Below are 28,000 nucleotides of genomic sequence, written 5' to 3'. Positions count from 1 at the left end.
ATTTTGAATCCAATCTGAAAAATAAAATGACGAGCATCAGGAACCCGTAATGTCTAATGTATGTACCAAGTTTGAACGAAATCCACCCATAAATGCTTGATATTTTTTAGCACAAAAATGACCACCATTCGGCCATTTTGAATAGGATAGTCAAACCAATATATCTGTTTATCTATGACATGATGTATAATGAATATTTAAAATTTTAAAAATATTATCAGTCAAAACAAGTCGGAGATATGGGTCTAGAAGCCCATTCATTAAAAGAAAATGGCCGCCAGACAGCCATTTTGAATCCGATCTGAAAAATAAATGATGTGCATCAGGAACCTTTAATGTATAATATATGTACCAAGTTTGAACGAAATCCATCCATAAATGCCAGAAATGCTTGATATTTAATGATTGTTTAGCACAAAAAAGGCCACCATTTGGCTATTTTGAATAGGATCGTCAAACCAATATATCTGTCTATCTATGACATGATGTATAATGAATATTTAAAATCTGAACATAATCAGTGAAAGCAAGTCAGAGATATAGCACGAGAACCACATTCATTAATACAAAATGGCCGCTAGTCAGCCATTTTGAATCTTATCTGAAAAACAAAATTATTAGCATCAAGGTCCCATAATCTCTAATGTATATACCAAGTTTGAACAAAATCCATCTGTAAACAGTCGAGAAATGGTTGATTTTGATGATTTTTAGCACAAAAATAGCCGCTATTCGGCCATCTTGAATCAGACAGTAAAACAAAATGATTTGCATCAAGGTCCTATAATGTCTAATGTATATACCAAGTTTGAACAAAATCCATCTGTAAACAGCCGAGAAATGCTTGATTTTGATGATTTTTAGCACAAAAATGGCCGCCATTCGGCCATCTTGAATCAGATCGTGAAACAAATTGACGTGCATATGTATAATATCATGTATGATGTATGTGTGAAGTTTGATTGTGATTGGTCCAGGCATTTCTAAGATACAGGTCCGGAAGCACGCACAGACGCACGCACACACACACGGAGGTAAAAACATAAGTCCCCGTTTTCGGACTGCGTCCGAACGGGGACTAAAAAAATACTAACCTTCATGGTAACCACAAAACATAATATTATTCTCCACAAAAAGATAATAAAAGTAGCATGGCAAATGAACAAATGTTTTGATATTCAAAGATAACCATGGCAACAGCTGGTCAAAACAATTCATCCCTGCTTTATCAGATTGGAGACAAAACCTACTCATAATTTTTGAGAAAATTGAAAAAAAAATTGCCTTATATACAACATAACATTTAATATAATGTATAAATGTTCATTTGTAAGGAACAACTAAATTTTGACAAAATAGGCCAAATACTACTGACAGTTTAAATAGAACTCACATGAGTTTCTAAAAACCTATATTGTCAAAACATTGCCAGCTGACACTGTTTTTTTTCCAGTTCAATTTAGATATAGAGACTTTCAACAGACAATATGTTGAAAAGACATGAAGACAACAAAATTATTACACAATATAATTTCAAAGTTTTATTAAAAAAATATTGGGTTTACAACTATGGTAATGTACATGCGTGAAAGAAATGGTCAGATTGTTTTTATGGCAGGGATTTTTTTAAACAAGAGAACAGGGGTGCAGCGCCCTCATGCCATGGCCGTGCGCCCCATCACCCTGGGGAGCAGATCCTCTGGAAACCATAACATTCTGATTGACCAGAAATCACATGTGGCCACAGTCTTCAACTGTGACTTGTCTGATAGTAATTTTGGCCCCAAGGAAGCCATAGAATGCTCCATTTTAACTTAGAATTATCAAAAACTCCACACCCTGGTAGGGAGAACCCTATCTCCCCCACTTGGTGGCTCCGCTGAATTGCAGTGCTCCCTCTTGCAGTTTTTTTCTTGCACCATGATAGTTAAGAGCTGCACTGCAGATACAAGGCAGTATAAATATATAGTTGCACTTTGAGATTGTTCATGAAGCTTTACTGGTGTCCTGTGATTGTTATGTAAAGTGTGTTTTAATAATTAACTTAAACATGTTGAACTTCACAGACGCATTACAGGTGATTTCCACTAGTTTTAAAAATTCAAAATCCCCAGATATTCACAAAATGTTCACTAAAAAAATAGAATCTAAGTTCTCAAACAAAGTGTATTTCATGTAGCATCAGAAATCCCATTAAATAAAATTAGGATAATTTTAAATTTGTCAGATAAAATCCAAACAGAAATGCAGTTTTCTTTAGCCTGACGTTATTGTTGAAATCATTAATGCACCACTGCATTAATCCTGTGAATGTCAAAGTCAATTTCTCACACCATTCAAAAAGTTAAACTTGCATAATTGTTTCCATATTTTTTTTTATAAAATATTGAGCCCTTGAAATACTTGGAAATTATTGCCATCTGATCTAAAATCGAAAAATACATAAAAATGTACAAAATATGGCAATTCACAATTAAGAACACCTATAAAACAAAACTTGATTGAAACAAGCTAAATTTCAATTGTTTACCACAACAACCAAGACCGGTAATTTGTTACTGTAGAATACTTTATTTTCGCTTGGAATTTATTTTCGCTATTTTCGCTGAAGAGATAATTCCGTGAAAATAAAATCCAGCAATTATACTTTTTTTCCCATATTTAACATTGAACTCATCAAACATCAGTGAAAATAAATTCCAAGCAAAACACCCAAAAAGCCTTTTCAGCGAAAATTAATTCCAGCGAAAATAAAGTATTCCACAGTACCTGCTGTATGTAGTGATTCTTATTTTACATGCACATGTAATTATATGACATATCATTTCATAAACTGTTGGTGGTAAAATTATTCATTAATATTATATGACTTTGGCTCAAAGGAAATTACAGTTTTCATTCGACTGTAAATTACAAATGCTTCACACAAAATAATAAAAAAAACTCATTATGCATTGTAATTAACACTATTGTAGGTTGCTGGCAGGAAAGCATACTATAGACTTCCTAACATCAGGGGTGTATTTGCTATGGGTTCCCATAAATCACTTAAATCAAAAAAAGTTCACAAATTTTCCCAACAAAAATGGCCACCTCCGTGATTTGCTAGTTTACAATAGTTTAATTTTCAGAATTATTCACCCATGACGATAAGACATATGGCTTCATGATAATAAAGTGACGATCACTGTAGATGTATTTCTTCTTCACACAATAAATGAATGATCAATAATAATTTATCAGTAAAATTGCATTCTGGGTAATAACTAAATCAGTGCAAAAGATTGTTGGTTATGTGTGCGTAGATAAAAACAAAATGTTCGCAACAGTCAGACATTTTGTAATGTTTTACACTAACAAGCATGTGCAAATATTCAAATTCTTGGATAAAAGCCTGTCAACAATAAAAAGTATGGTACAAAATAAACGGAAAAAAGTATAAATTTTCACTGTAAAGCATTTAATTAATTTTAGCGGATTTGATGTTGTAGGGATATTCACAATACATTCTATGGTCAACTTTGTATATTCACTTAGTTTCAATTTAGTGCATTTTGCTATCAGTGAAATAAAGTGAAAATAAAATCCAGTGAATATCCAAGATTTACCAGTAAATAATATTTCAAAGTTGTTGAACTTGTACTTATTACTGTAAAATGACTAATTTTCACTGGGTTTGAATTTCTCTGATTTACCATTTCAGGAATATTCAGTGGGTTTTAAATTCACGTTTTTTTTTTCATTTAGATAATGTGTTCTATGCTAAATTTTACATATTCACTGGGTTTTAATTTAGCGCATTTTCCAGTCAGCGAAATAAGCTAAATTAAAACCCAGTGAATAAATAATCTTTTTACAGTATCACATATATAATTACAGTATAAGATAATTGAGAGAAGCATTCTCTCCAATTAGTTTTATAAAATGATTGGCACATTTAGGGGTTTTTGGTGTTTTTTTCAATAAAATAAAATATTACTGGAGGATATAATTATTTATTTTATTGAAAAAAAACACCAAATATAAACAAGAGACTTATTATTGACATGTTTGTTTTTTATTTTTGTCATATATTTTATTGCATATTGCAGTTAAACGATTTAATGAGAGAAAGAGAGGAAAAGCGAAAGATACAAATGTAGAGAGTGATGAAGAAAGGGAAATGGAATTGAAGAAGAGAGAGAGAGGAGAGAGAGGGAGGAGGAAGGGGAGGGGAGGAATGGACACTCAGATTATGTGGATGTATTAAATTGTCGTCCGTCTTGACAGTGCATATCATTCAAGATAAAAGCAGCGTCCTTAGGGTAGCAATAACCATATCAATTAACTACAGACAATTAAATGATAATGTTTGTGGGACTAGAGCAATTTGATAAAAATACACAAGGGTAATTTCAGAACTGTTACTTACTGTCCAATCAAAATGGGTTATGCTAATGTCAATACTGTTTGCATTGGATTTGACTGGATTATGATAATTTAAAAGTTGCTTACAGCCAATCAAAACTGATTAATCTGAATTAAGTTCATTGGCACATTACAAATGATTATTTAAAAATTAATAATCAAAATTGGTTATAATATTTTTAGAATTGCATCATCAAATCATATCTATTTATTTTGTCTAACAATAAAAAAACATACATTATTGCCCTAAAAAAAATAATTGAAAAAACAAATATTTAATTAGCATGCAATACTCAAACACTGAAAAATAAAACAATACATGTTATTCATTTAGGTTAACTTAAAGAGACACTAACAATGTCATTACTGTATTCAACACATATTAAGGATTCCATTAGTGGCATTGTCATCATTATCAGATTAACATGACTGTAATTTGGGATTAATAATAATAGAAAGGAATTATTTTTTATTTTTTCAAAAATTTGATGACAGGCAAATCAAAGTACCAGTGTCTTTTCTGAATATTGTTAATGTGCCATTAAAGAAGTAATTGTATGTATTTCCTAGCCAATCCAGTTGTGTGATCATCTTTTCATGGAATACTGTAAAACAATTAATTTTCAATGGAATTTCAGAATTGTATCACATTCTTATCAATAATTTGTTGTAGGATCCTGAGTAATTTTCAATGCTACAAAAATTTTAAATTGTCATTGACTTGCAAAATTTGTATTTGCAAAATTTAAGCAGTTTAAAGTAATACGTGTTAATGTCATTTGATAACTTTGTCCATGGTTCCCCCAAAGTCAAATTTGTTAGTTAATGAATGAAGTTATTAAAAACTGGTGTTCCATTTATTTATAATGTGAATATACCGATATTTTCATAAATGCTACAAATATGAGGTGACCTATAAAGTCAGCAAAGCATGTCAATGTTCTTCACTATTTTGTTCGATTCATACAATTTATTATCCATGAAATAATAAAAAGTATATAATATTAATAATCAATCATCACCAGTGATACCCAAACACATTTTGTATGGCGATACACAAAAATTAATTAAAATGAGAATATACAATTTCAAATAAAAAATAGATATCAATATCACGTGAGGAAATGACTAGAAGAGAGAGTACCGTAATTAGAATGGAACACTACGGAAGCAGGTACCTGCATGGAAGGGAGACATACACGATGACCATCATGTTTAATAAAGGGATCATAAGAAAGGCTAATCTAATAAATTATCAAACAACACACAGACAAAACAGTCATTATGGTTGAAGAATTCCCAAAGTTTTTACTCATTTTAGAGATAAATTGAGGCACACAATGTATGATAATTTAAGTTGCTTTGTTCAACTGAACAGTATTTCTAGCGGTATTGGAAGTAGATCAACCTATCTTCAATTCATTTGAAATTAGTACCTGTATACAGAAAACTATTTCACTGCAATAGTTTAACCTTTCAATTTGGTTACCATGGATATAGACTATTAAATTGGACATAGTGTTGAACCATAAATCATTAGGAATCTTGCACCTTGGCTGAAGGTAGATACATAGGTCTCTTAAAAGGTCAAGTCATTGACACCACCTACATCTGCTTTAAATACAATAGTATTGCCATCTTTTATTTGTTATTTTAACCCATATGTGTAACTGGGACAAAAGCTGATATCAACTCTTTTAATGGCAAAGACGCCTTTCACAAAATTATCCCAGATATTTTTTTTTTATTTTTTCAATATTTTTTCAAGACTCGTAGGCAACAGAAATTACATGTCTATTTGGTTTAATCTAACAAAGAAATAGAACAAAAATAAATGTAGCATCAACAATTCTGCAAAAAAATTATCATAAAAATTACTGATGTCACCAGTAAGAACAATAACAATAGAACATTTTAAATTAATGAATCATGCATCAAAAATTATGTATTTATTCAACTTTCAGAATCAAAATTACTGTGTATTTTTTTTTCAGCATCAAAATTATTATGTATATATTTAAACTTTCAGAATCAAAATTATTATGTATATATTTAAACTTTCAGAATCAAAATTATTATGTATTTATTTAACATTCAGAATCAAAATTACTGTATATTTTTTTTTCAGAATCAAAATTATTATGTATTTGTTTATCTTTATCATTCCTATGTTTTATATTTATTAATGACAGACATGTATAATAATTATAACAATAAATTTATTGTGATATAGACAGTAGTGAAATAGACATCACCACATGGATTATGGACTGTACTACCAAAGGTGGAACATTGAAGACTGAAATATTTTCGTACCATTTTTGTTACTACATTTTGATGACAATCTAACAATTTTTTACTTTCTGAGTGGGTGTATCTCTGGATTGCCCCTCTGCTTGTCTCCTGACCAAGGTAAATTCTTGAGTTGGTGGGTGGCCGTCAATATTATATATATATATACATCCTTGTGTTAAATATACAATGTATTTAATAAATTATCACTTTTGTTCTGGATCACCTAATATAAAATAATTTACGAGACTATAAAGCGTTTGTTTATTATTATTATTATTGTTTTTATTATTATTATAGACCAGGGAGCGTCATGTATCCATAACCATTTATGTCTCTTCAAATGTCAATTTTATTACAGAGAAGCAGCACATGTTAATTTACATACGTCACTGTACTAGGAAGAATGTTTAAGTGTCAGAGTGTAAATACACACTATAATCTTACTACAATGCTTTGATCCACCCAGAGATGATTTTCACCAGCTGAAAATGATACATGGATTTTTTGACAGGATATAATATTTATACTTTTGTTTTAAAAATTATTTTATGAAACCGAACTAATAATATAAAGAAAATCAGAACTGAAAATGAAAACAAATTATTGTTATTAATTTATATTACATTTATAGTAATTTTGTACTATATGTAATTCATGGACAACACTTTTGAAATGTACACAGTTAAACATGCTATAAATCATGTCTCTATGTTTGTTAAGTTCAAGGACCTGCAGATAATAGGAATAAATGATACTACATTGCAGTTACAATTATGTGCAATTTAAAGTGGCATATGGTGTAATTCTAACTTTTAAAGGTTCTTAAATCCTTAAGTCTTAAAAAACATACAGTATTATCATTATTGATGACTCTAAATTTTAAAAAACTTAAATAATATTTTATTTTAAAAATTGTGAATATTGCCAAATAGTTGTCACACGTTTTTAGATAATAGCAAAGAGAATGGTCAGTGACAAAGAATTTAATTATGTCATTTTATTTTATTTGAGACCTTATGTAACTTATTTATCATTAACAGTGGAAGAGAAATAAGATTTCACAGATACGAACTACCATCAAATTAAATTGTGACTAACAAGTCAGTAATAAACAGAAAATAATAATTATATTCAATCGAAATAAAAAAAAATGCCCTTGATTGTTTTTAACGCAAATATTGAAAATATATTGGTATCGGATATACAGAAAACATTTCTCTGTAATATTTCGGTAACGAAGCATTTCACACAGAACGTTTCTTTTGACGGACACATTATTTGACGTCTCCCGTTATTTATTTACATTGCGTGTTTCTTGATTAGTAAACAATTCCCGATCACAAGTGAATCGAAATTAATGAATGAAGACATATTGGATGTTGGACCGTAAACATGCCTGCGTAACTGAAAACAAAAAACGAGATTTGCGAGCGATCTGAAATATGAGAGGCCAAACAGTCATTACTCCTTCCGATTACAGTGAGGCGCCGTTCACTCAGCACAGTGTAAAACAAGTGCCCCTCCTACTTGCGTGCACAAAAAAAGGGTCTTTTCTTAAGCTCACTGAGCTGTGGCTTTGATAAATGTTGCAGAAATATAAGTTCTAGTGACAACCAGAAATGACTTACTTCTATATGCAGTTATTTGCAGAAATCCCCAAAATAATGAAATTCAATAGAAATCAGACATTCACAGAGACCGCCATGTTGTGCAAAAGCACTCTCACGATATCCCGCAAAATGCGAGACTATGCATCGAGACGTCAATGAGGTCCAAGATAATGGTGGCGCTCGTTGACGTACTATTTCTGAGATCTGAGAAAACTTTAGCAAATGCGACTCAATCAAATGTTCCTGTAAACCTGTTATGGAGAAAAATCCATCTTTAGCAAGCCAAGGTAAAAAGTTACAGTTAACTTTGTTGTTTTTTATGACTTGTCCCGGGTCTATGTGTACACGATAGCAGACCACCAAAGATGCACAAATCCTATTTGCCGGAATTCTGGCCAGAATTCGGTCATGTGGTGTTGTCAAATATAGAGCGCCCCAACGATCCCTTTAGATATAGCTCCGAACAGTTTGTTACTTGCAGGAGCGTTGAGAAAATTATGTAGCACACTCTATGAAAAATTGCTTTACTAACTAACTTTTAGGTAAAATTTGCAGTTGTCAAGTCAAATTTCAAAATAACTGATGCGAGAAGTGGCAAAACACTAATCAATTTATTACTTTACAAATCGGGCTCAGGTCAAGTTCAAATACAGATCATTTGTGGTCTGTTCATTCATTCATTCTAATCTAAGCTTTTGTTTTGCATGCGTTTCTGGTCAGAATTCCGGACTTCTGCTTTTTAGGATCTACCCTCAGTAAATACTGAAATCCAGATAGAAACCAAGTGTCACAAGTGCTATTCACAATTGACGCCGGGAATCAGCGAATTCTGTTATTTGAGGGCGCCCCACGCGTATACAGATTGACATAACTTGAAGGCTGGTATCATGATGAATAGAAGTGGTCATACTTTGTCATAAATACATGATTTATTGGTATATGTAATTGGTTGACATTTTCCAATAGCCCATATACGTCTTCAGCAGCCAACCACGTGAATAGAACGTCGGGCCCCTGAGAGCTGGTACAAGACTCTCGCTCGTTGTCGCTTCATAAAACCAATATCATGTCCAATGTGGCAATACGTCCATGTATCCACGTCTTTCACAAAATACATTAGGTCTTGCAGTGAAAGGAAAATCACCTATCTAGCATATGGAAAGTTATTATTCGTTGCTGGGCAAATTAGCATATTAAGCATGTTAAAAACCTTAGTAGCAAGCCCATACACTGGTTGGCACTGGTAAGCAGCAGTATGACGCTGCGCCACTTAGGCTACTAGAAATGTACATTTTTTTAAATATCACACTTGCATCTAAATTACTGGTATGAAATTAAAAATGACATTCTTATGGCAAAACTATTAAGCACCCCTATCCTACACTAATGCCAAAAATAGTATATATATTTGACACAAACTGATTTACCGGTATAACTAAGATCAAAGCACTATTAAGGCAAAGCACTGTCCCCTGAAATCAAACAAAGATAACTGTGTATGGGTGATAATGCGTGATGACCAGTTCTATGTGAGGTTTATAGTTCAGATTAATTTCAAAACAATGGAAGATGAATGCTAAGCACTTCTTCACAGATTCGCTCATCAAAATCAAGCATTTCTGACATTTCAAAATCAGATCTCTGTTGTGTATGAACGGATATTGTTCAAACTAGGTACATATATTGGAGATTGTGGGAACTTGGTGCATGTCATTTTGTTTTGAATATTGAATTCAAAATGACTAACTGGCAGCCATTTTGTTTTTAACAAATGATTTGGAGCAATATCTCAAACATACATGGGCTGAAAAATCAAATATCAATAAACTACCATTCAACAAAAAAGTTGTATCTTTCAAGACAGCAATGTGTACCTACAAAAGCAATAGAATAGTCCAACTCCTCTGTCCCATGCAACCACACATCAAAGCCATACCACATCTGATGTTTTGATAATCAGTTACCCAGGTTTTCAGGAAAGGTTGCAAATCCCCTTGGATAGTTATCTACCAGTTGCGGGGGTTTGGGTGTATGCAACTATTTTGCACCTGCTTTAATGGACATCACTTTGTTTTATAGATTGGCCAACCAAACATGTTCTCAAAGTTTACACATATCTCTTAAAATACATACGTGTTTGTGTAATCACATGCTTTCTGTCATTTAGATTCAGTTTCCATCATTGTCTCAGATCATAGACCTTTTCTAAGGTCTGTGCTGAGATATGAGTGACAGCACTAATAGCCATTATTTCATGTGAATTCTATATACCGGTAGACAGACTCTGTGAGCATGATTCATCATCTGTCACATGATCGCAGACTAATCAGACCCTGCCTGGTTTAATAACATATTAGCTGGGCTTCTTTGAACCCTTTCCAGTCACCAATGATGAATTTCATTTAGACTTGTCTGCAATAAATTGTGTTGCATTCACCAAGAGGAATTTCAAACAATGAAATATTCTGTGAAAATCAACTATGCATAGACTAATGCTAATCATACATACATGTTTGAGGGCGAAATTCAGAATCAGCATTCACTCTGTGACGTCTTTTGTTTACATTTGTGCCAACCTACAAAAAATGTCACTCATTGATCAGCACTGCTAATACAAGATTGTCCGTAAGTTGTTTTATCACAAGGAATACACACGTAAATTTAATTATAATAACTACAGCAAATAACTAGTTCTTGCTAATGAATCACTGCACACTGTGTGGCAGCATTTGCGATTAAACTCCAGGGTAAAGTAAAAATCTGTTTCCTTATAATTATTTTATCTTCAAATCAATGCAACTATATGACCAGCAAGCTTTAAGGAAATCCAAAATTCTCCTGGAAATACAAATTCACAACTAATTGAAATAATGAAATTAAATTATCTAAATTGACTTGATGTGGGTTTTGAAATATGACAAAAGTTGTCGTTTAAAAGGTTAAGCAGGTAACTGGTATGACAGCATACAAATAATAATTGGACTCAATGATAAATTGATCAACATATTAGACATCAGATATAGTAATCCTTTCATTAAACGAACAATGAACAAATATGAAAAAATGAAACTCATATTCTTTGAGGGGTACGATTATTAGTATTAGAATGTTAATAATAATTTAAATCCAAAATGAGCCAAAAGAAACATTCAAACTAGATCTTTACCTATTAACAGTCGACTTGAAAAACTAGTAACCTTTAAACATAATGGCTCCAAGATAACATGATATATGTTTATGTAAATATTGCAATGATTGATGTCTTCTTAATGCAGATGTGATTGATGAGTCTAGTATACTGAAACTGAAAATAGCTACAGCCATTGCAATAATCCGAATGAAACCATCAGACATGACTGCACAACAATACACACAGCAGCTTTCACAGCAAATGAAAAACAACAATGAAAGTTGGAAGAAAAAAGCTCAGAGAATGGAAATGGAATTATTACAAACAAGACAAGAATTAGTGAAAACAAAGTTAGGTTGTAATGATAAGGAAAGTGGAAAAGGTGAGTAGTTCCAGTCCATTTATGCACGTAGGCAATGCGATCCTGGACTGCCTAAGTGCATACCGTGAAGTTATTATGAGGACACTGCAAAGTATCCTCCATAGCAGTAGTGACTGTATCATGTGACACTAGCAGAGATAGATGCATTCCTGTACTCATGTCATAATGTTATTATTATTCATCTTTGTTATGTTTATAGTAATAATTTAACAACTTGAAAAGGAAACAAAACATTGTTTGCATTGTGCGAACATTACTATCTAGCTTTTGTGTCTAAATCTAAACACAGGAAAGTGTATGAATGTGACTTCCCTTGAACATGTCAATTTTAATGACATACCAGTAGTTTTACAACTGAAATTAGGGAAAATTGAGCGAGTGCTGATGTATTTTGAAACAAATGCAGATACAGGTTTTTAACAAACAGTAAATTCACTTTTTGATTCATAAAAATGTGCAATATTATAAATCAGTTTTCTGCATATATTAAAGCGGGGGAGTCGTCACCTGCACATGCGCCAGATAGCCATAGTGTGTCATTGAGCCTTTGCATTTTTAGCGTGTATTGTTGTCATTGCTTGAGTCCCAATGACACGCTATGGTCATCTGGCGAGAGTAAGAGATAACAATTATATTTTTGTGTCAGGTGAGTTCCCAACATTGAATGCCACTTTTTTATGTGCAAATTCCTGGACTATGTGACCATGCACACACTATTCTGACATCAGTCAGCACAATTAACCTGTATATCTTATTCAAGTTATATTCAGTGGGGAATGATTTTCAACCAGTGGCCTTCTCGTCAAGTCTGTGGCAAGCTCACCAAGGGGTAGGGGTTGACCCCTTGGTCCCGATGGTATACTGGTGTTTCATGCACCTAAATCTGGGCGTGCATTCTGATGGCTTGGATAGACCAGCTCTGATGAAGTATTAATATTAACTTTAACATTAATTCCATTCAGATTCAGAAGAAATTGCCCACCAAAGCAGTGCATCAGTGTTTCCTACTCCACCATGCTCAGCAGATAACTCGTCACATACAAGAAGTGAGGTAGTAAAACATCATACACAGTTCCTTCAACATGTGTTGACTTTGCAATCTTGTATCAAGGATTTACCTCTGTTAGATTCCTGTGATGTCTCTCTCACAGCAAAAGACACCATAATACATTGCATTAGAAACATATGTAAATTAGTAAAAGATATGGGCTGTGACCTTCCAACAAGTAAATTAAAATTGGCAGTTGAGAAGATAATGGAGATATTAGAATGTCCTGTTGTGGAGAAATTTAAACCAGAGATTCAACAACAGTGTATGGAGTTGATGCAAGATATCCTGAATTTTATCATTTATAACAGTCAGCTTAATCAGGTATTTATTCAGTAAAACTACCGGTAACTGCATCTACCAGTAAATCATTTTGTGTTCTGTGAGTGAAAGAATTAATATTGATAACAAAAAAGATTGTTTTGGAAACGTCTATTCATGTGTTCTCTCTAATTGTTGAAGGGACTTACCAGTAATACAATTTGAGAAAATCTGAATATCAGGTTTTTAATTTATTGTTGTTGACTCCTGTGTGCCAAGCACAGAATGTCTTTGAGGTTAGTGTGTCTGTGCATGTGTATGTCTGTTCCACTGATATCTCAAGAACAAACTATCAGATTTTAATGCAACTTGTTACATAGATGTTCTGGGATCATGCTCTAACCTTTAGTTTTCGGTTGAAATTTTTGCATATTAATTAACCAATATTAAGGATTTTCGCTTTTTTCACAAGAACTGTTTAGCAAATTTCAATGAAACTTAATACAAAGATGGTCTCGGACAATGTGCAGATCTAATTAGTTATTGGTTGCAACTTTGAATATCAATCACCTAACTGGCATATTAATTAGCCAATTTTAAGCATTTTCACTTGTTTCTCATATACCATTCAACAGATTTCAATGGTTAATTGGAATTATACTGACATGCCACAAGTGCAATGATAAAGACATTTGACAAATAATATGACCATTAAACCACATGTCCATGCATAATCGAGTTGTGTCCGTCTGCCTGCTTGCCTGTGAGAGTGCAAATCAAATTCGTTTACCGGTAGTATTCTGCTTGCCCTGTATATGTACAGGGAATGTCATTTATGCATACAGATTAATCATGTGTATATACAAGTTTGATAGTAATCTAATCATTTGAATATTTAAAACATTTTTGAATGAATTAAACAACTTTTAATACACTTGGAGGATTGAGTGGACCAGGAAGTGATTAAAAACCTTGCCAGTTGCATGGGCTAAAATCTTCTAATAGCCATCTAAAAAAATATCCTTTCTATTTCTATTCTAAGTTTTGATATGCTTCACTAATCTTATCATTTTCAGACATCTTACCAGAGTGAGCTATCAAATATGGGGATGGTCCTGGCACAGAATCGTATCATACAACACAGTATTGTAAAAACAGTGGTTGATGGAATCACAAAGTATTCAGGACAATTAAGGAAATCACTTGAGGAGAACACAGACTGGGATCCATTACATTTTGAAAACTCTTACTACTTGTTTCTGATACTTGAAGACATTCTAACAGGTGTTATAAAGAATAGAAAATTGTTACAATCCTGGCCAGATTCATTGACAAGAGATATACAGCAACAGTTAGACGATTGTCTGTTACACATCTCTCACGTGTTTCCATTGTATTCACATTACGTTTGGAAGATCACAGCTATATTACAGAACTTACAATAACATCAAATGTCGCAATATTACAGCTATGAACTACTAACCACAACTATCATGCCCAAATAACAACAGACTTTCAAAGATTAAAGTTTCATTTATTTTCAAAAAAGATTGCACTTCATATTTTATCAAATTATTTTTTAAAATAAATTTCTCATACCATCATGACGGACAGTCTGCCTTCAGAGTGAAATACACTGACATTCACAGTAAATTTACAACTATTTGAGATTCAACTCAATTTGTTTTCCTAAATCAGAATCGGATATATTGAGAAGCCTCCATGCTATCATGTTTATTTCAATTTGGGCTTTCTACTTTCCAGTGCAAACACTGGTTTAGATAATACACAAGATGCTGATCATCTTCAGATTTGCTTCCCAGAGTTCTGTAAATAGAATCACGTCTTCATGTAAGCTGAGAAATGAGAAATGTCGGACATAAATAATTGACATGATTCCATTTTGCCAGAAAAAGTTAGTGGAGTGGGTGGAAGTATCATGGGTGGAATGCTCCAGATTCTTGACCAAGATATCCATCAATTCTTCTATTCCTTCAAAGCAGTTGTGTGTACCCTATACTACAAAATGTACATGTACCTCTGCATTTACTGGGTTTCATATTTACTTACTATTAAACAACATATGCTTTTTATATATTCATGGATTATTATTCTCCAAGCCAGATCACATTTATACTGCCATGTAGTTGGTCCTATTTCATATCAGTTCATTTATGATATGAAACAGTTTTTGTGAATATTTTTCAAATTTTGATTTTAGCTGTCTGAGGATCATGGAATGAATACTCAAGACATTTGAATTGTTTGTTGAAATGTGAGGCACCTATTCCTATTTTTGACACTGTTTACCTTTATATATTAGTCTTAGGAGTGAATGTCATTCATACACCCAATATAGAATCTAAATATTTACTATGTTTTTCATCTAAATGATTTAGGAATGTCTGAATTCGCTGTTCTCTTTGCTTAGCATATAGCTGAATTTTGCTTTCCAAGTCACTACAGTTCTTGTAGTCCTCCAACACACACTGATGATCAGACTCTCGCTGTCTTTCTTCAACTGTTTCTTGATTTTGTTGCTTTGTTTTCTGTGTACAAAATTACATACAGCCATTAATATATTTTCAGCTTAAGTGAATGCACATCAAACCAGAATCAAACTTACATGTATTACAAACAATGCTATGCTTCAACTCTTGATAACAACATCTTGGTTGTGACGTAATCGACTGATGGAAATAGCAGCTACTGCTGTGAATCCAGCACTCCAAAAATCCTGGGCTGCATTGTCATGGAATGTCATAGTTAAATTTGCGTCTATTAAATGTACCTGTACTGGTAATGATAATAATAACATAGCGCCTGTTTTGCTACAAATGATGCCCAATGACGTTCACAGGAATGCTTGATGAAACAGATGAGTTACCACTCGTAATACCTAGAATCATGCCCTCAATGATCAATACAGGAAATTCTCTCATTTTTTTTATGAATACAAATGTCACAATTGCCTACCAGGGAACTATTGCATATTCAGACAATTGAATGTCATCAACACAAATCAAGTGTCTGAGTTATACAATTTGGTTTACTCTGAGTCACCAAGTTCTTGTCTCTGACTGAATTATTTTAGAGGGCATTGAGGTGTGGTATCTAAGCAATCACAGCATAAAATATCACATGGAGAAGGGATACTGACAAAATCTTGAAACGTAAACCCCTTGTGAGGCATCCCAGGAAAAAAACATAGTTGAACTCTGGTGACCTTGCCCTTTGTTATATAATACAATTCCTTTAACATATTTGTTTCAATATAAATATACATTGTCATAATTAATTTTGAATACAAACAAGTTTTGGGGTTGAACTAACAGTGGGGAATCAGTCTACCGAATGTCTTTTAAAGATGTAAATATCTTACAAAAACATTTGTGCCTTATTTGTTTAATTATTTTAAGGGACATAATTTCCAGCTTTATTCAAAGTAATTCAGATATTTTAGTATAAAAACAAATGCCTCATTGCAAAAAAAAAAGTGCTGCATTTAGACGTGAATAGATTCATAAAACATGCAAGATAACAGAAAATCTTAGCTGGCTTTTGTCCAAGTATTTTGTACAGGTGTCTGTCAAAAATTAATGATTCACTGAGACAATTATGAACTGCCTCATTGTGTGACTACTGTATTATATGAAAAGTAAAAAAAAAAAAAAAAAAAATTCCTGCGAGTTTTCATTTGTCGAATGAACTGTTTGTCAAATACAGAATACATATATTTTAGAACAATTTTCTTTTTAAAATGTGGATGAAATGTTTTGCTTTTTATGTATTTTTTATGTATTGTTTTTGATTTGATAACTTTGAACTAAACAGATTTTCTATTAGCTTCAGATCTTGATCAAAGTTTGGCACCCAGTTCATAGGAGTGCTTATATTGATTTTCTGACATCTTGTTTTCTGTTAAGATTTTATTGGTAGATTTGCAAATGTGTATCAGACTGTGCAACAACTCTCTCCATGAGTTTGCATTGAAATCCAGTCTAGCATATATATACATTACCAAGGATATTATTACAAGATAAAGGATTTGCTTCATTGAACACGTACAGCAATGCACATTCACACTGGGATCAGTGACCTTTGAATGTGTATCAGGAGTGATCAGTCAAGTAGAAAATATTTTATCAGATTTTCTCAATTTTTGCCTGATATTTTCATACAGGACATCTGTTCTTCATACCCAGGGAAGACTTTATATTCATGAATAAGGTGACCAAGTTTGATAAAGTTTGAAATAGAATTAGTAAAGTTATTGTGCACACAATAACATTATTAACGACAGACGACAACGACGACAACGCCGGACAGAAATTTTTCCCTTAATATACCTTTCCCTTCCATCTTTGATGGTACGGGCAAGGTAAAAAACATTGAGTCAATTTGTTTTCTAAAATTGATACACATGCTTGACTTTTTATTTTTATTTTAAAATTGTCATAATATCTATATGAATATATCTTTCATTTTTTCCCTTTATCTGACAAAAGTGTGTGTAGTTTCTAAAATTGTGTACATACATTTACAGTCTTGTATATAATTTTTCTTGTACACAATTACCACCAAGTATGGACATTTAGGCCAGACTTTTATTATCCCTTGTTTCGCAAGGGAATCACGAAAATGAAATAAAAATAAAATTTTATTTCAGTGTAATTTCTCACTTACAATTCTTTGAGAATCCTAAATGGACATTTAGGCCAGACTTTTATTATCCCTTGTTTCGCAAGGGAATCACGAAAATGAAATAAAAATAAAATTTTATTTCAGTGTAATTTCTCACTTACAATTCTTTGAGAATCACGCAAATCTAATGGGGAAAAAAGAATTAATTTAATTTTTTTTCCGCCCTCCTCAAAAGAATTGACTTATAAAAACTATAGAAACAAGGAATAAAAAAAATTTGGCCTTAGAAGTAGAACATAATAATTAATATTACAACCCTGCTTAGATACATCACTCAATAATTGCACTAGTTAAAACCCACCTGTATCTGTTCATAGTTTCTTTGATAGTGTAAAACTGCTGCAAATAAATGCCACACAGAAAATTCCGGCCACAGAACCTTTACAAAAGATAATACTGAGAACGTAGTCTGTTGAATAATCAAAAGAAAATGTATTGAAATGACATAGACCAGAGTCTAAGGCACACATGTTATCAATTCTTGTCCCAGGACTACATTTTTCAAAAATACGTAGCCAAAAAATAACCAAAAATTAATTTCATTCCACTGATATACTATTTCCTACACAGCATGAGTTTATTCATTTCACTCTTGGTAAAGCCATTTATATATTCACTATTGGGTAATTGGTGAGTTCAACAACAATTTATGTAATCAAGTTATTTCCCAAATTGTGTTGAGCAAATGGATCTTTGTGTTTATGTAAATTAAGTGCAGGCTAATCGTGTCATAAAACTAGCCATGCAGCCAAGATTTCACATTTATCAGGTTTCCCATGGTATAACTAGATATGTATGCTTTGTCATGTATTTACAATTATAAACCTGTCTTGGAAACTAACAATATCTATACATATGCATACTTGTTTGCATGGTCTCTCGTACCCAAACACTCACAGACAATATTACTCCAGTAAACAGGTACCAGGTTTTAAAAAAATATACACTTACTTGCCATAGCAGGAAATCACTGAGTCTCACTTCACCAGATGTTCGTATCAGCAACTCAGGATTGGGAGACTTTCCAGTATAAAGACACTTCTCTAAAAGTTCTTCAGAGACATCACTGTAATTCAGCAATAGATTCAAGAATTATTCTTTAACCAATAAATCATTCTGTCATATGAATACCACAAGATACTGGTTAATCAAATATGTTCTTATGTACATTTAAATGTTTTAAAATAGGCAAACATTTCGTCATTTCCTATATTCATTTTCATCTTTAAATTTATCTTCATCTCAGACAACATTACAAAACTGCAGTTTTCTGTGCATTTTTCTTGATTTTCCATCCATCAGTGGATGACTCAGGAAGGCACAGACTGATTAGATAGATTAAAATTATAAGGTGACATTAATACACATCCAATCAAGTATGGGTATCCAATTGCATCAAATTTATACATTGGTGGACAGCTGCATCAAAAATATATTTATAAAGATAATTGAGATTACCTTGGTCTGAGAAAGCCCTCTTCCACTCCCAATGCCATTTCTTTTATTGCATTACTTATTTCATGTCTAGATGTGTATGCAAAACATACATTGAGAATAGCCCTGTAGGAGACATTACAAAACTGGATGTTACAGAACTTGCACATAGAGAACCCATATATCATGTACAGTATTTGATCTATTCGTAGAACATGCACTTTAATACATGTACATAAATATTCAGCCAAAAGAAACTTGAGAAACATTAGATGAAAAATTCATCATTCTGAGGTATGTAATGGGGTCTAAAAACTAACTTTGTGACGCGATTGTGCGTGATGTTGGTTATTGCATTCTGCGAAAGAATCACAATGTCACTCTGCGAAGAGCACAATTCACATTGGTTGGTTGGTCGATAAGCGATAATCCCAATGGTTGATCGATGCCCATATTACTTCTTTATTTACAGTGTAAGGGTTCACCGCATGCCTTATAGAAAAATTAAGTTTTAAATGGTTATTTCGCAGACTGCTCGTTTTTTGGGACTAAAATGGCCACCAATAGATCAACTAAAGCAAATAACTAAATGATATACATATGTCTATGTATATTATGACTTGCTTTTCACCAACTTTTAACAAAATCAGTCCAGTCTGAGAAATGATTTTAGACTGACAGAACTATAAGGCTTTGTTTCATACTTTGTCTGACAAGGATTAAATAAGGCTGCCCACTTTTTCAGGTAAAAAAACCCTTACATTCAATAATAGTGATAGTTCTTACCTATTATTATGTTTTGAAAAATTTACAGCCTCTGCAACCGCTCGTTTTACGTCATTTGGCAGCAGATCAATATCACCCAGTACCCGTATGCATACTCCATATTTCTGTATCATTTTCTTCTCTTCGAGTAACTTCTCAAACTTTTGTCTTGCTAGTTCCATCAAACCAGAAACTTCTTCTTTGGATCTTTTAAAATTTTCAATACTGAATGCGTAGACAGTAACTTCTGTAATGCCAAGGTCTAAACACCATTCTAATGTCTAAATAATAAATCAAAGCAATACAAAAATGTGATTGATTGACAACATTAAAAGCTACACTCGTGTGACAAGTTGTTTTCATTCCTAATACTATTATTACAAACAGAACGCCAATCTTGCATGTAGAGGTTTTCTAGCATGTGTATTTGTCATAGGAGACAGGGTTTTAGCTAAAGTCACTGGCAAGCAATTTACTGTAATTTGAAATCTTATTTATATACTTTGGTTTCTAAAAGTCAATGCTCTTTAGTAAAATATATCAGAAAACCACATAATGGGTTATAGATATGTTTTACATTATTACATGTAACTGTATTGTAGTAGATTTTAGATATCTAACTTGTTATGTTTATTTTAACACCTTTATTACATTTCATAAATCAAAATAGATATGTAATTCATTCTATACGGTTGTAATAATGAATTATCTTATCTTATCTTATATTCAAGTTGACAGAAATAAAATAAACTTTTTTTTATTTTTGACTGCAATGGGTCAGTTGCAAGACCTCCCTAAAGGTTGCACATCCTGGCACATCACATCGTGACATTAAAAATACCGGGTAACACATTCTTGCACTTTCTGGGATATTGTTGTCATGGAAGTGAAACATTATGAGGATATCGCAAAGCATGCATGAAGACAGGACAGTAATAGTGACCAAGGCGTAGTGTATGATGATGTGCATATTGTTTCAGGGTGCCAACAAATTATGGATTATTATGCAAATTAGGTAATTAATATGATCTGATTTTAACCCCAAACTGAGCAGGGATGTGAATTGTTCTAGAGCATCAATGTACCAAGTTTCATTGAAAAAGAATAATTAATACAAGTGATATCAGTGTAAAAGCTGAAAATTGGCTAATTAGGGAATTAATATGCACTGATTTTAACCCAAAACTAATCAGGTCTGTGCATTGTCCTAGAAAATCTATGTACCAAGGATTCATTGAAATGGGATAATTAGCACTTGTGATATCAGTGTAAAAGCCAAAAATTAACTAATTATGCAAATTAGTTGAGTAATAACACATTTTTACCCAAAATTAATCAGGTCTCTGAATTGTTCTAGAGCATCTATGTACCAAGTTGCATTGAAAAGTAATGAAGTAATAGTACTTCAAATATCAAAAGCTGAAAATTGATTAATCATGCAAATTAGGTAATTAATATTTCACGTACATGTCTGTGCGTTGTCCTATGTATCTATTTAAGTTTCATTCAAATGAAATGATGATTAGTACCTGAAATATCAGTGGAAAAGACGAAAAATTTACTAATCATTATGCAAATTAGGTTAATTATATGCATGAATTTTTACCCAAAACTAATCAAATCTATACATTAGTCCAGAGCATCTATGTAACAAGTTTCATCAAAATTAAATGAATGGCTCTTTAGATATCAGTGGAACAGTCATGGAATAGCTAAAAATTAGCTAATTATCATGCAAATTAGGTAATTAATATGCATGGATTTCAACCAAAACCTAATCAAATCTGCGCATTAGCCCAGAGCATCTATGCACCAAGTTTCATTAAAAACAAACATACAGTTCTTGAGATATCAGTGGAACGAACAGACACGCATACAGATAGGGTAACTGCAAAGACTCCCATTGTGTGCTTCACACTCACACAGGAGTCAAAAAGACTTTTCAGCAAAAATTGATTACAGCTAAAATGAAGTATTCTATAGTACATCAAATGGGTTTAATCTCACCTCAGTAAGTTTCTCAAAACCTTTTATGTGTCCTTCTTGCCTTTCAAGAGAACTTTTTCTTGCAAACCTTCTATTTCCATCCATGATGAAAGCAACATGTTTTGGGATGGCTCCACATTTCAAAACATTAGCACAGAACTTTGTGAAGCGGTTTGTTGACCGATGCTCATCTTCAGGAAACCAAGACATCCTACAAGAATACATGTATCAAGATAATCAGTAAGTCGAGGTATCCCACACACAAAAAGTACAAACAATGTTTCCTATGTATGGTGTTTTCAAAAGTAGAAATTAACAAAAGCATGTTTGCAATTAACACAGGTTCATTTCACCAACTGAAAATGTTTGAGCTGAAGAGAAAATTGGAAAAGTAAAAAGACTTCAGGAGAAGGAACTTTGACTGGTAAAGGTAGGACTTTTTTGTTTTGTTTTACTTTTGCCAGTCTATAGGAAATGCAATGTTATTAAATATTGTTTAGTTTTATATATTTCTGGGTGATATTTTATATGCCAGAAACCAATCATATAGAATGGAATATTGATTAACTATTGAAAATTTCACTTTTAGTTTGTAGAAAGAATAAAATGCTACGAGATAAATACATCAATGAGTGTATTGATTGCAATTTTTAAACCATTTAATTCTTTATTGTATAAAACCAAAGACTATAGTCTTTGATAAAACTCTCTAAATATATTAAATTACCCTGGGCATTCACGATAATTAGCCTTTAATTTTACACAATTTGTGGATTTTATGGAATTTGTGAAAACAAAATTTTGCAAAAGTCACTGACATCCTGAGCAATATAACCTCGGAGAAATCAGTGATTTTTTTTAAACAAGGAAACAGGGACGCAGCGTCCTCATGCATTGGCCATGCGCCCCCTTATCCTGGGGAGCAGATCCTCTGGCAACCATAACATTCTGATTGACAAGGAATCACATGTGGCCACAGTCTTCAACTGTGACCTGCAACTGTCTGATAGTAATTTTGGCCCCATAGGAAGCTATAGAATGCTCCATTTTAACTTAGAATTATCAAAAATTCCACACCCTGGTAGGGAGAACCCTATCTCCCAGACTTGGAGGCGTCGCTGAATTGCAGTGCTTCCTCTTGCAGTTTTTTTTTCCAGGGAATCCCCTGAAAATGTTGACTAACTAGTGAAATTTCAAAATTAAAACAGTTTACAGTCCATATATACATATGCCACTTGACATATGATATCATACATAATAGAATACCTACAAGATTGGCATTATTTCAGGTAGCTATGGAGACCGCATTAGATACTGAATATTATCAGGTGGTATCTTGTTTTTGATAGATGAAATTATCACCAACAATGAAATACTATGAGGTTATTATGAGAATATTGCAAAGTATGCATGAAGACAGTACAGTGATCGTATTGATTAACGCATAGGAAGACATTCAAACGTGTCCATAACACTCTCAAACACACACGCACAGAATTTTAAAGATGGAAGAAAACTATTGTCTTTGATGTCAGATGTAAAATAATGTACTTTAAAATACTTTATTTTAGCTGGAATAAATTTTCGCTGAAAAGATTTTTGGGTGTTTTGTATGGAATTTATTTTCTCTGATTTTCGACAAGTTGAATGCAAAATATAGGAAAAGGGTATATTCACCAGATTTTATTTTCACTGAATCATTCCTTCAGCAAAAATAGCGAAAATAAAGTATTTTACATTATTTTATTTGAACTGCGGACATTTCGTATGTGGTCAGTAAAATTCATCAGTTTTTGTTCAATATAGATAGTTGTAAGGGTCCTTGAACTTGTCAGCAATTGTGCATGTTGCCTACAACATTTTTATCAGAGGCTAGTAAATAAAATATAAAGCTTAGACATTACTGTTTTGTAATTTCAGTATGTGTTGCTTTTTGGATTTTCTGTTGTGTAAGTTACACTTCGAAAAAAAGGGATCTTTAAATATGCCACCAAGAAGAAACTAAATTATTAACAATAATTTTTCACATAAATGCAGAAATCAAAAAGATACAAACTTATAGATTTTAGTATTGTCACAGTCGATACATGTAACATCAATACATGTACTCAACTATGATAATTCAGCATTTGATTAAAAAAATAATTACCAGTAAGTGATGACAGAAAATTATATGGGTTCTCTTCAGAGCTTTAGAGAGTAGGGGTTCACAACCATTTTTAATAAACAATAGAGCCAATGTAAACAATGAATACAATAGAGGAAACTAACTTATTATATTGTTATGCAAATTAGCTGATACTCTGACATTTTTCTGGGAAGAACACTGATCATCTCAGCAGAATATTTTTACAATAAATTTGAAATACAATTATCGGTACTTAAATTCTTAGCTCTAAAAATACAATACTTAAATAGATAAATTTTCACTGGGTTTATTTCTGCTGGGTGTTAGTTGATCATATTTAGATGTCAGTGAAAATAAAACCCAGTCAATAATTCAAGCCATATACAGTAGTAAATTTAAATAATCAATTTGTTGACAGTGAAAGCAATGAGTGAAAACAAGATTTTATACTTTAAAAATTGCTAAAAATCCTGTTTTTGTTATTGCTTTTCTGTTCATTAGACATTTTTACCAACCTGATTTCCATGAGAGATTTTTTAAAGACATTAGGTTTTCTCGCTTGACACTTTCTCAGTACAAGTAGAGATATACAGACAGGAAATGCAACTTGGACTTGAAGTACCGTAAGGTTAATACCCCCCCCCCCCCCCATCCATTAAACATTGTACCTATGGGTGATTTATTTTGTCCATTCATACCCCTGTAAATAGAGGTTTAATTTTTCAATGCAGTTCTGGAGTGATAAAGAATAACTTTATTCTTTCTGTTCAAAAAGATAGATTACATTGAGTCTTTGTAACAACATTTTATTTTCGTTAATAAGACAATATTTTGAAAACAGCTGTAGTGTATATATAAATTATTAAAGAAAGAAATCTAATCTCTCGTGTTTGTCACAGCTAAAATAAAGTTGATGAACCAAATTATTTTTATGTGAATGTAAAAAAAAATTTAAAAAAAATTATCATCTGTTGGAACTATATATTTTTATGTAACAGTTGAGATCTCTGCGATTTATATTTTTTATAGAGTCTGCCATTTATTGTAATTATGTGTCTGCCTTTTTCAATAGCTAAACTATAGTTGCTTACCCAGAATTTAGTAGAAATATTTCTATTCTCACAGCCCATAAGACTCCAGATTTCATTTCATTAGATATAGCAGTTCTCCACTTGTTTACATAATTGCTTTGTACATTCATTTGATTGTCAAATGTTGCAAATTGTTGCTGTCTGTGTTTTGATAATTTTCTTTTCAGTAGAGAATCTAGTATTGCTTCCTGTAATATGGTTTTAAGATTATTGAACCAGCTACTTGATACTAAGAACCTTTTCTGTTCACAGAATGCATGTTTACAGTTTAGTTAAGATTACCATCTAGTAATTCTATGATATGCATCCAATATTTTACTATTTGTTTTTTGATGTCAATCAAGAGAGGATATTGTCCTAATTCAGCTCTAGAAATGAGGTTAAGGAGATTTTTTTTTAAAGTACCTAGCACAAACAAATATAAACAGCCTTACTCCAACTCTATGCCATTCTTTCAACCCTGGATGCTGTAAGCCTGACACATGGGCAGCATGTACACACACTGCTGAGTACATAGCAGCCATGGAAGTCAAACCCACAATCTCTCTAAAGCTGAGCGAACATGCTAACCAAAAGCCTTCATGGAAAGCCAAAATGAAAGGGACAAAATAGCAGCAGCAGGCGGTGTGTGAAATCATACCAAATAAGTTAGATCCATTTTTTATTCCACTGCAGCAAATTTACTAAAGGGTGATCAAAGTACTAGTAGTTTTCATTACAAAAAATAATGTATTTGCACACAAAAGAAATATATTTCAAAAGCACAAATATAGAATTTAGAAATAGTGTAATTTTGTATTATATATAAGCAAATGTAATATATTATTGTCAGTGAAGTTTTTAAATGACAAGTCATTGTACTAGCAACTACAAGTTCACTCTAGGCAAGGTACTATTTAAATATTCAGGCAAGGTACAAATTATTAAACTACATATTATATTTAAAAATCAATTACAATTAAACAAACATTTTTTTTCTTTGTTGGTATCATATATATGTATGTACTGGTAGTATTTTTAGAGGCCTAAATGATCATATTTTCATCTGTTTATTTTTGCTCAAACAAGAAAATAAAGAAAAGTTGCCACCTCAAAAAATAATCAAATAAAATGTTTCATCAAAGCTTATACTCATGATGTCCTCCCACAATATGAAATCCAAATTATCTCTCAGATATTATTTAACTATCAAACTGACGAGACAAAAATTGGTATTGCTTCATACATGTATCCCATGCAATTGAACAATATCAGATGCGACAATCGCTAAACTGATGGGAAATTGCTACTGAATGGTAAATTTATTTACAATGTCACACAGTTGAACAATATCAAAACTAGACTTAGTAAAACAGAACAATTCTAGCAAAAATATTTTGAATTTATGACCTACCTGTCCAATATGACAAATAATCAGTGAATGAGACAGAGTTGACAAGTCTATTTGATTTTGCCACTGCATACTAGTATACAACAGTTATTTACAAAGTAAAAAAAAAACATATGTGATCAAACAGAGTGCAGTGTCTGTATGCTAATATAAACTATGAAACCTTTACTATAGATGTTTAAATTTATTATCATCATTAACATACATACATGTATCATAAAAGACTCCACATGTCATTGGGTGGCAAGTTCATATGACCATATGACACACACACACACACGCTACTTACCGTACTCATTTCAAAGCAATATTGCACACAACTCTTTTTTTGAGAATCATAACAAGTTAGCCCCTGTCACAACCGCGATTACAACACGACGGATGAAATATAAATACCGACAATAAAAAAAAGCAAAATAGCTGAAAATAAAGAGCTAAAGAGTAAAGAGTAAAGACAGTAAAGTTCTGCCAAAACAGAACTTGACCTCATGACAAATCGCCCAAGGGCAATGTAATCATTTAGGGCTACTAACAAAAATAATAATGACAAATACAGTACATTGATATTGTTTGATACAAATATTGAGCACGAGATCAAGTTTTATGGTTGAGTCGAGCAGATGATGAAACAGCTGAAACATCACAATAACATCAGCTGGCCGAACAGCCTCAAAAACTTTAACGGGTGCAAACATCTTTTCGCAATATAAAATTAATCTGTTAAACAGTACTCATAAAACAGATTTTCGTTAACAATTCAAAAAAGTAATAATGTGGGACTGAAGTGGTCTTTAGTCCCGGCCTGTGACGAGATACAGCGCTGGATCGTACGTACGTGGCACGTCGCGGCGAGTACACGGGAACATCGAGTGAAAAGAAAGCAACGACCACCAGGCCGTTTGCAAGGCAACTATCGCCAATTAGTTTGGTGCTAAAAACCTGAAACTCCAGAATAAGTATCTACTTTTACCGACTCACCTGCAATCGAAGTGACGATGATACCATCCAAATAAAAAACATGAAGTTTTAGGTCTCAAATGCACCAGAAACCGACAATATTCCGAAACGTCGCAATGAAGCAGACGGGCGTAAATTGAAATACGCATGCGTACGAAGACGTCATCAAATCCGGCGGAAAAGTGTTTGGGTGCAAAACATTGTATAAATACGCAAAACGTTTGTTTTTTGTGTATGTAAACTGACGTAATATACTGTAGATTTAATGGTACAGCTACATTACAGTATATTGGAACTTGATCCTAATATATCTGGCAAAAATGTTACAATATATTGTCTTCCGTCATCCTTACATGAGGAACTATTGCCTGCGTAGTGATATTTATGGAAGGGATCATCTGACCTATTTCGA

At 32.6% G+C, this 28,000-nt stretch overlaps 3 protein-coding genes across 3 annotated transcripts in view; 1 reads left to right on the top strand and 2 right to left on the bottom strand.

Moving 5' to 3' along the window:
• The window catches only part of LOC100375571 (intermembrane lipid transfer protein VPS13A-like), a 100,525-nt gene extending 92,060 nt beyond the window's left edge, over positions 1-8,465 (bottom strand). The window contains exon 1 of the mRNA XM_085505588.1: positions 8,331-8,465. The gene's annotated coding sequence lies outside the window, so the exon portion shown is untranslated. The remainder of the gene's footprint in view (positions 1-8,330) is intronic.
• Positions 8,451-14,681, top strand: LOC102805574 (meiosis-specific protein MEI4-like). Its single transcript, XM_006815912.3, has 4 exons — positions 8,451-8,599; positions 11,588-11,824; positions 12,787-13,196; positions 14,210-14,681. The coding sequence occupies exons 1-4, from the start codon at positions 8,569-8,571 to the stop codon at positions 14,576-14,578; spliced, it is 1,047 nt and encodes a 348-aa protein (XP_006815975.3). The 5' UTR covers positions 8,451-8,568; the 3' UTR covers positions 14,579-14,681.
• On the bottom strand, positions 14,647-27,761 carry LOC100375715 (dehydrodolichyl diphosphate synthase complex subunit DHDDS-like). Its single transcript, XM_002734304.4, has 7 exons — positions 27,610-27,761; positions 22,044-22,233; positions 20,058-20,317; positions 19,296-19,397; positions 18,789-18,903; positions 18,139-18,246; positions 14,647-15,682 (listed from the first exon to the last, which is right to left on the bottom strand). The coding sequence occupies exons 1-7, from the start codon at positions 27,735-27,737 to the stop codon at positions 15,476-15,478; spliced, it is 1,110 nt and encodes a 369-aa protein (XP_002734350.2). The 5' UTR covers positions 27,738-27,761; the 3' UTR covers positions 14,647-15,475.
• Between the last annotated feature and the right edge of the window lie 239 nt (positions 27,762-28,000).

Source organism: Saccoglossus kowalevskii, chromosome 11 (genome assembly GCF_978046115.1).
Source record: "Saccoglossus kowalevskii chromosome 11, keSacKowa6.1, whole genome shotgun sequence".
NCBI lineage: Eukaryota > Metazoa > Hemichordata > Enteropneusta > Harrimaniidae > Saccoglossus > Saccoglossus kowalevskii.
The sequence above is the reverse complement of the archived record's forward strand: the minus strand, read 5'-3'. Positions and strand labels throughout refer to the sequence as shown.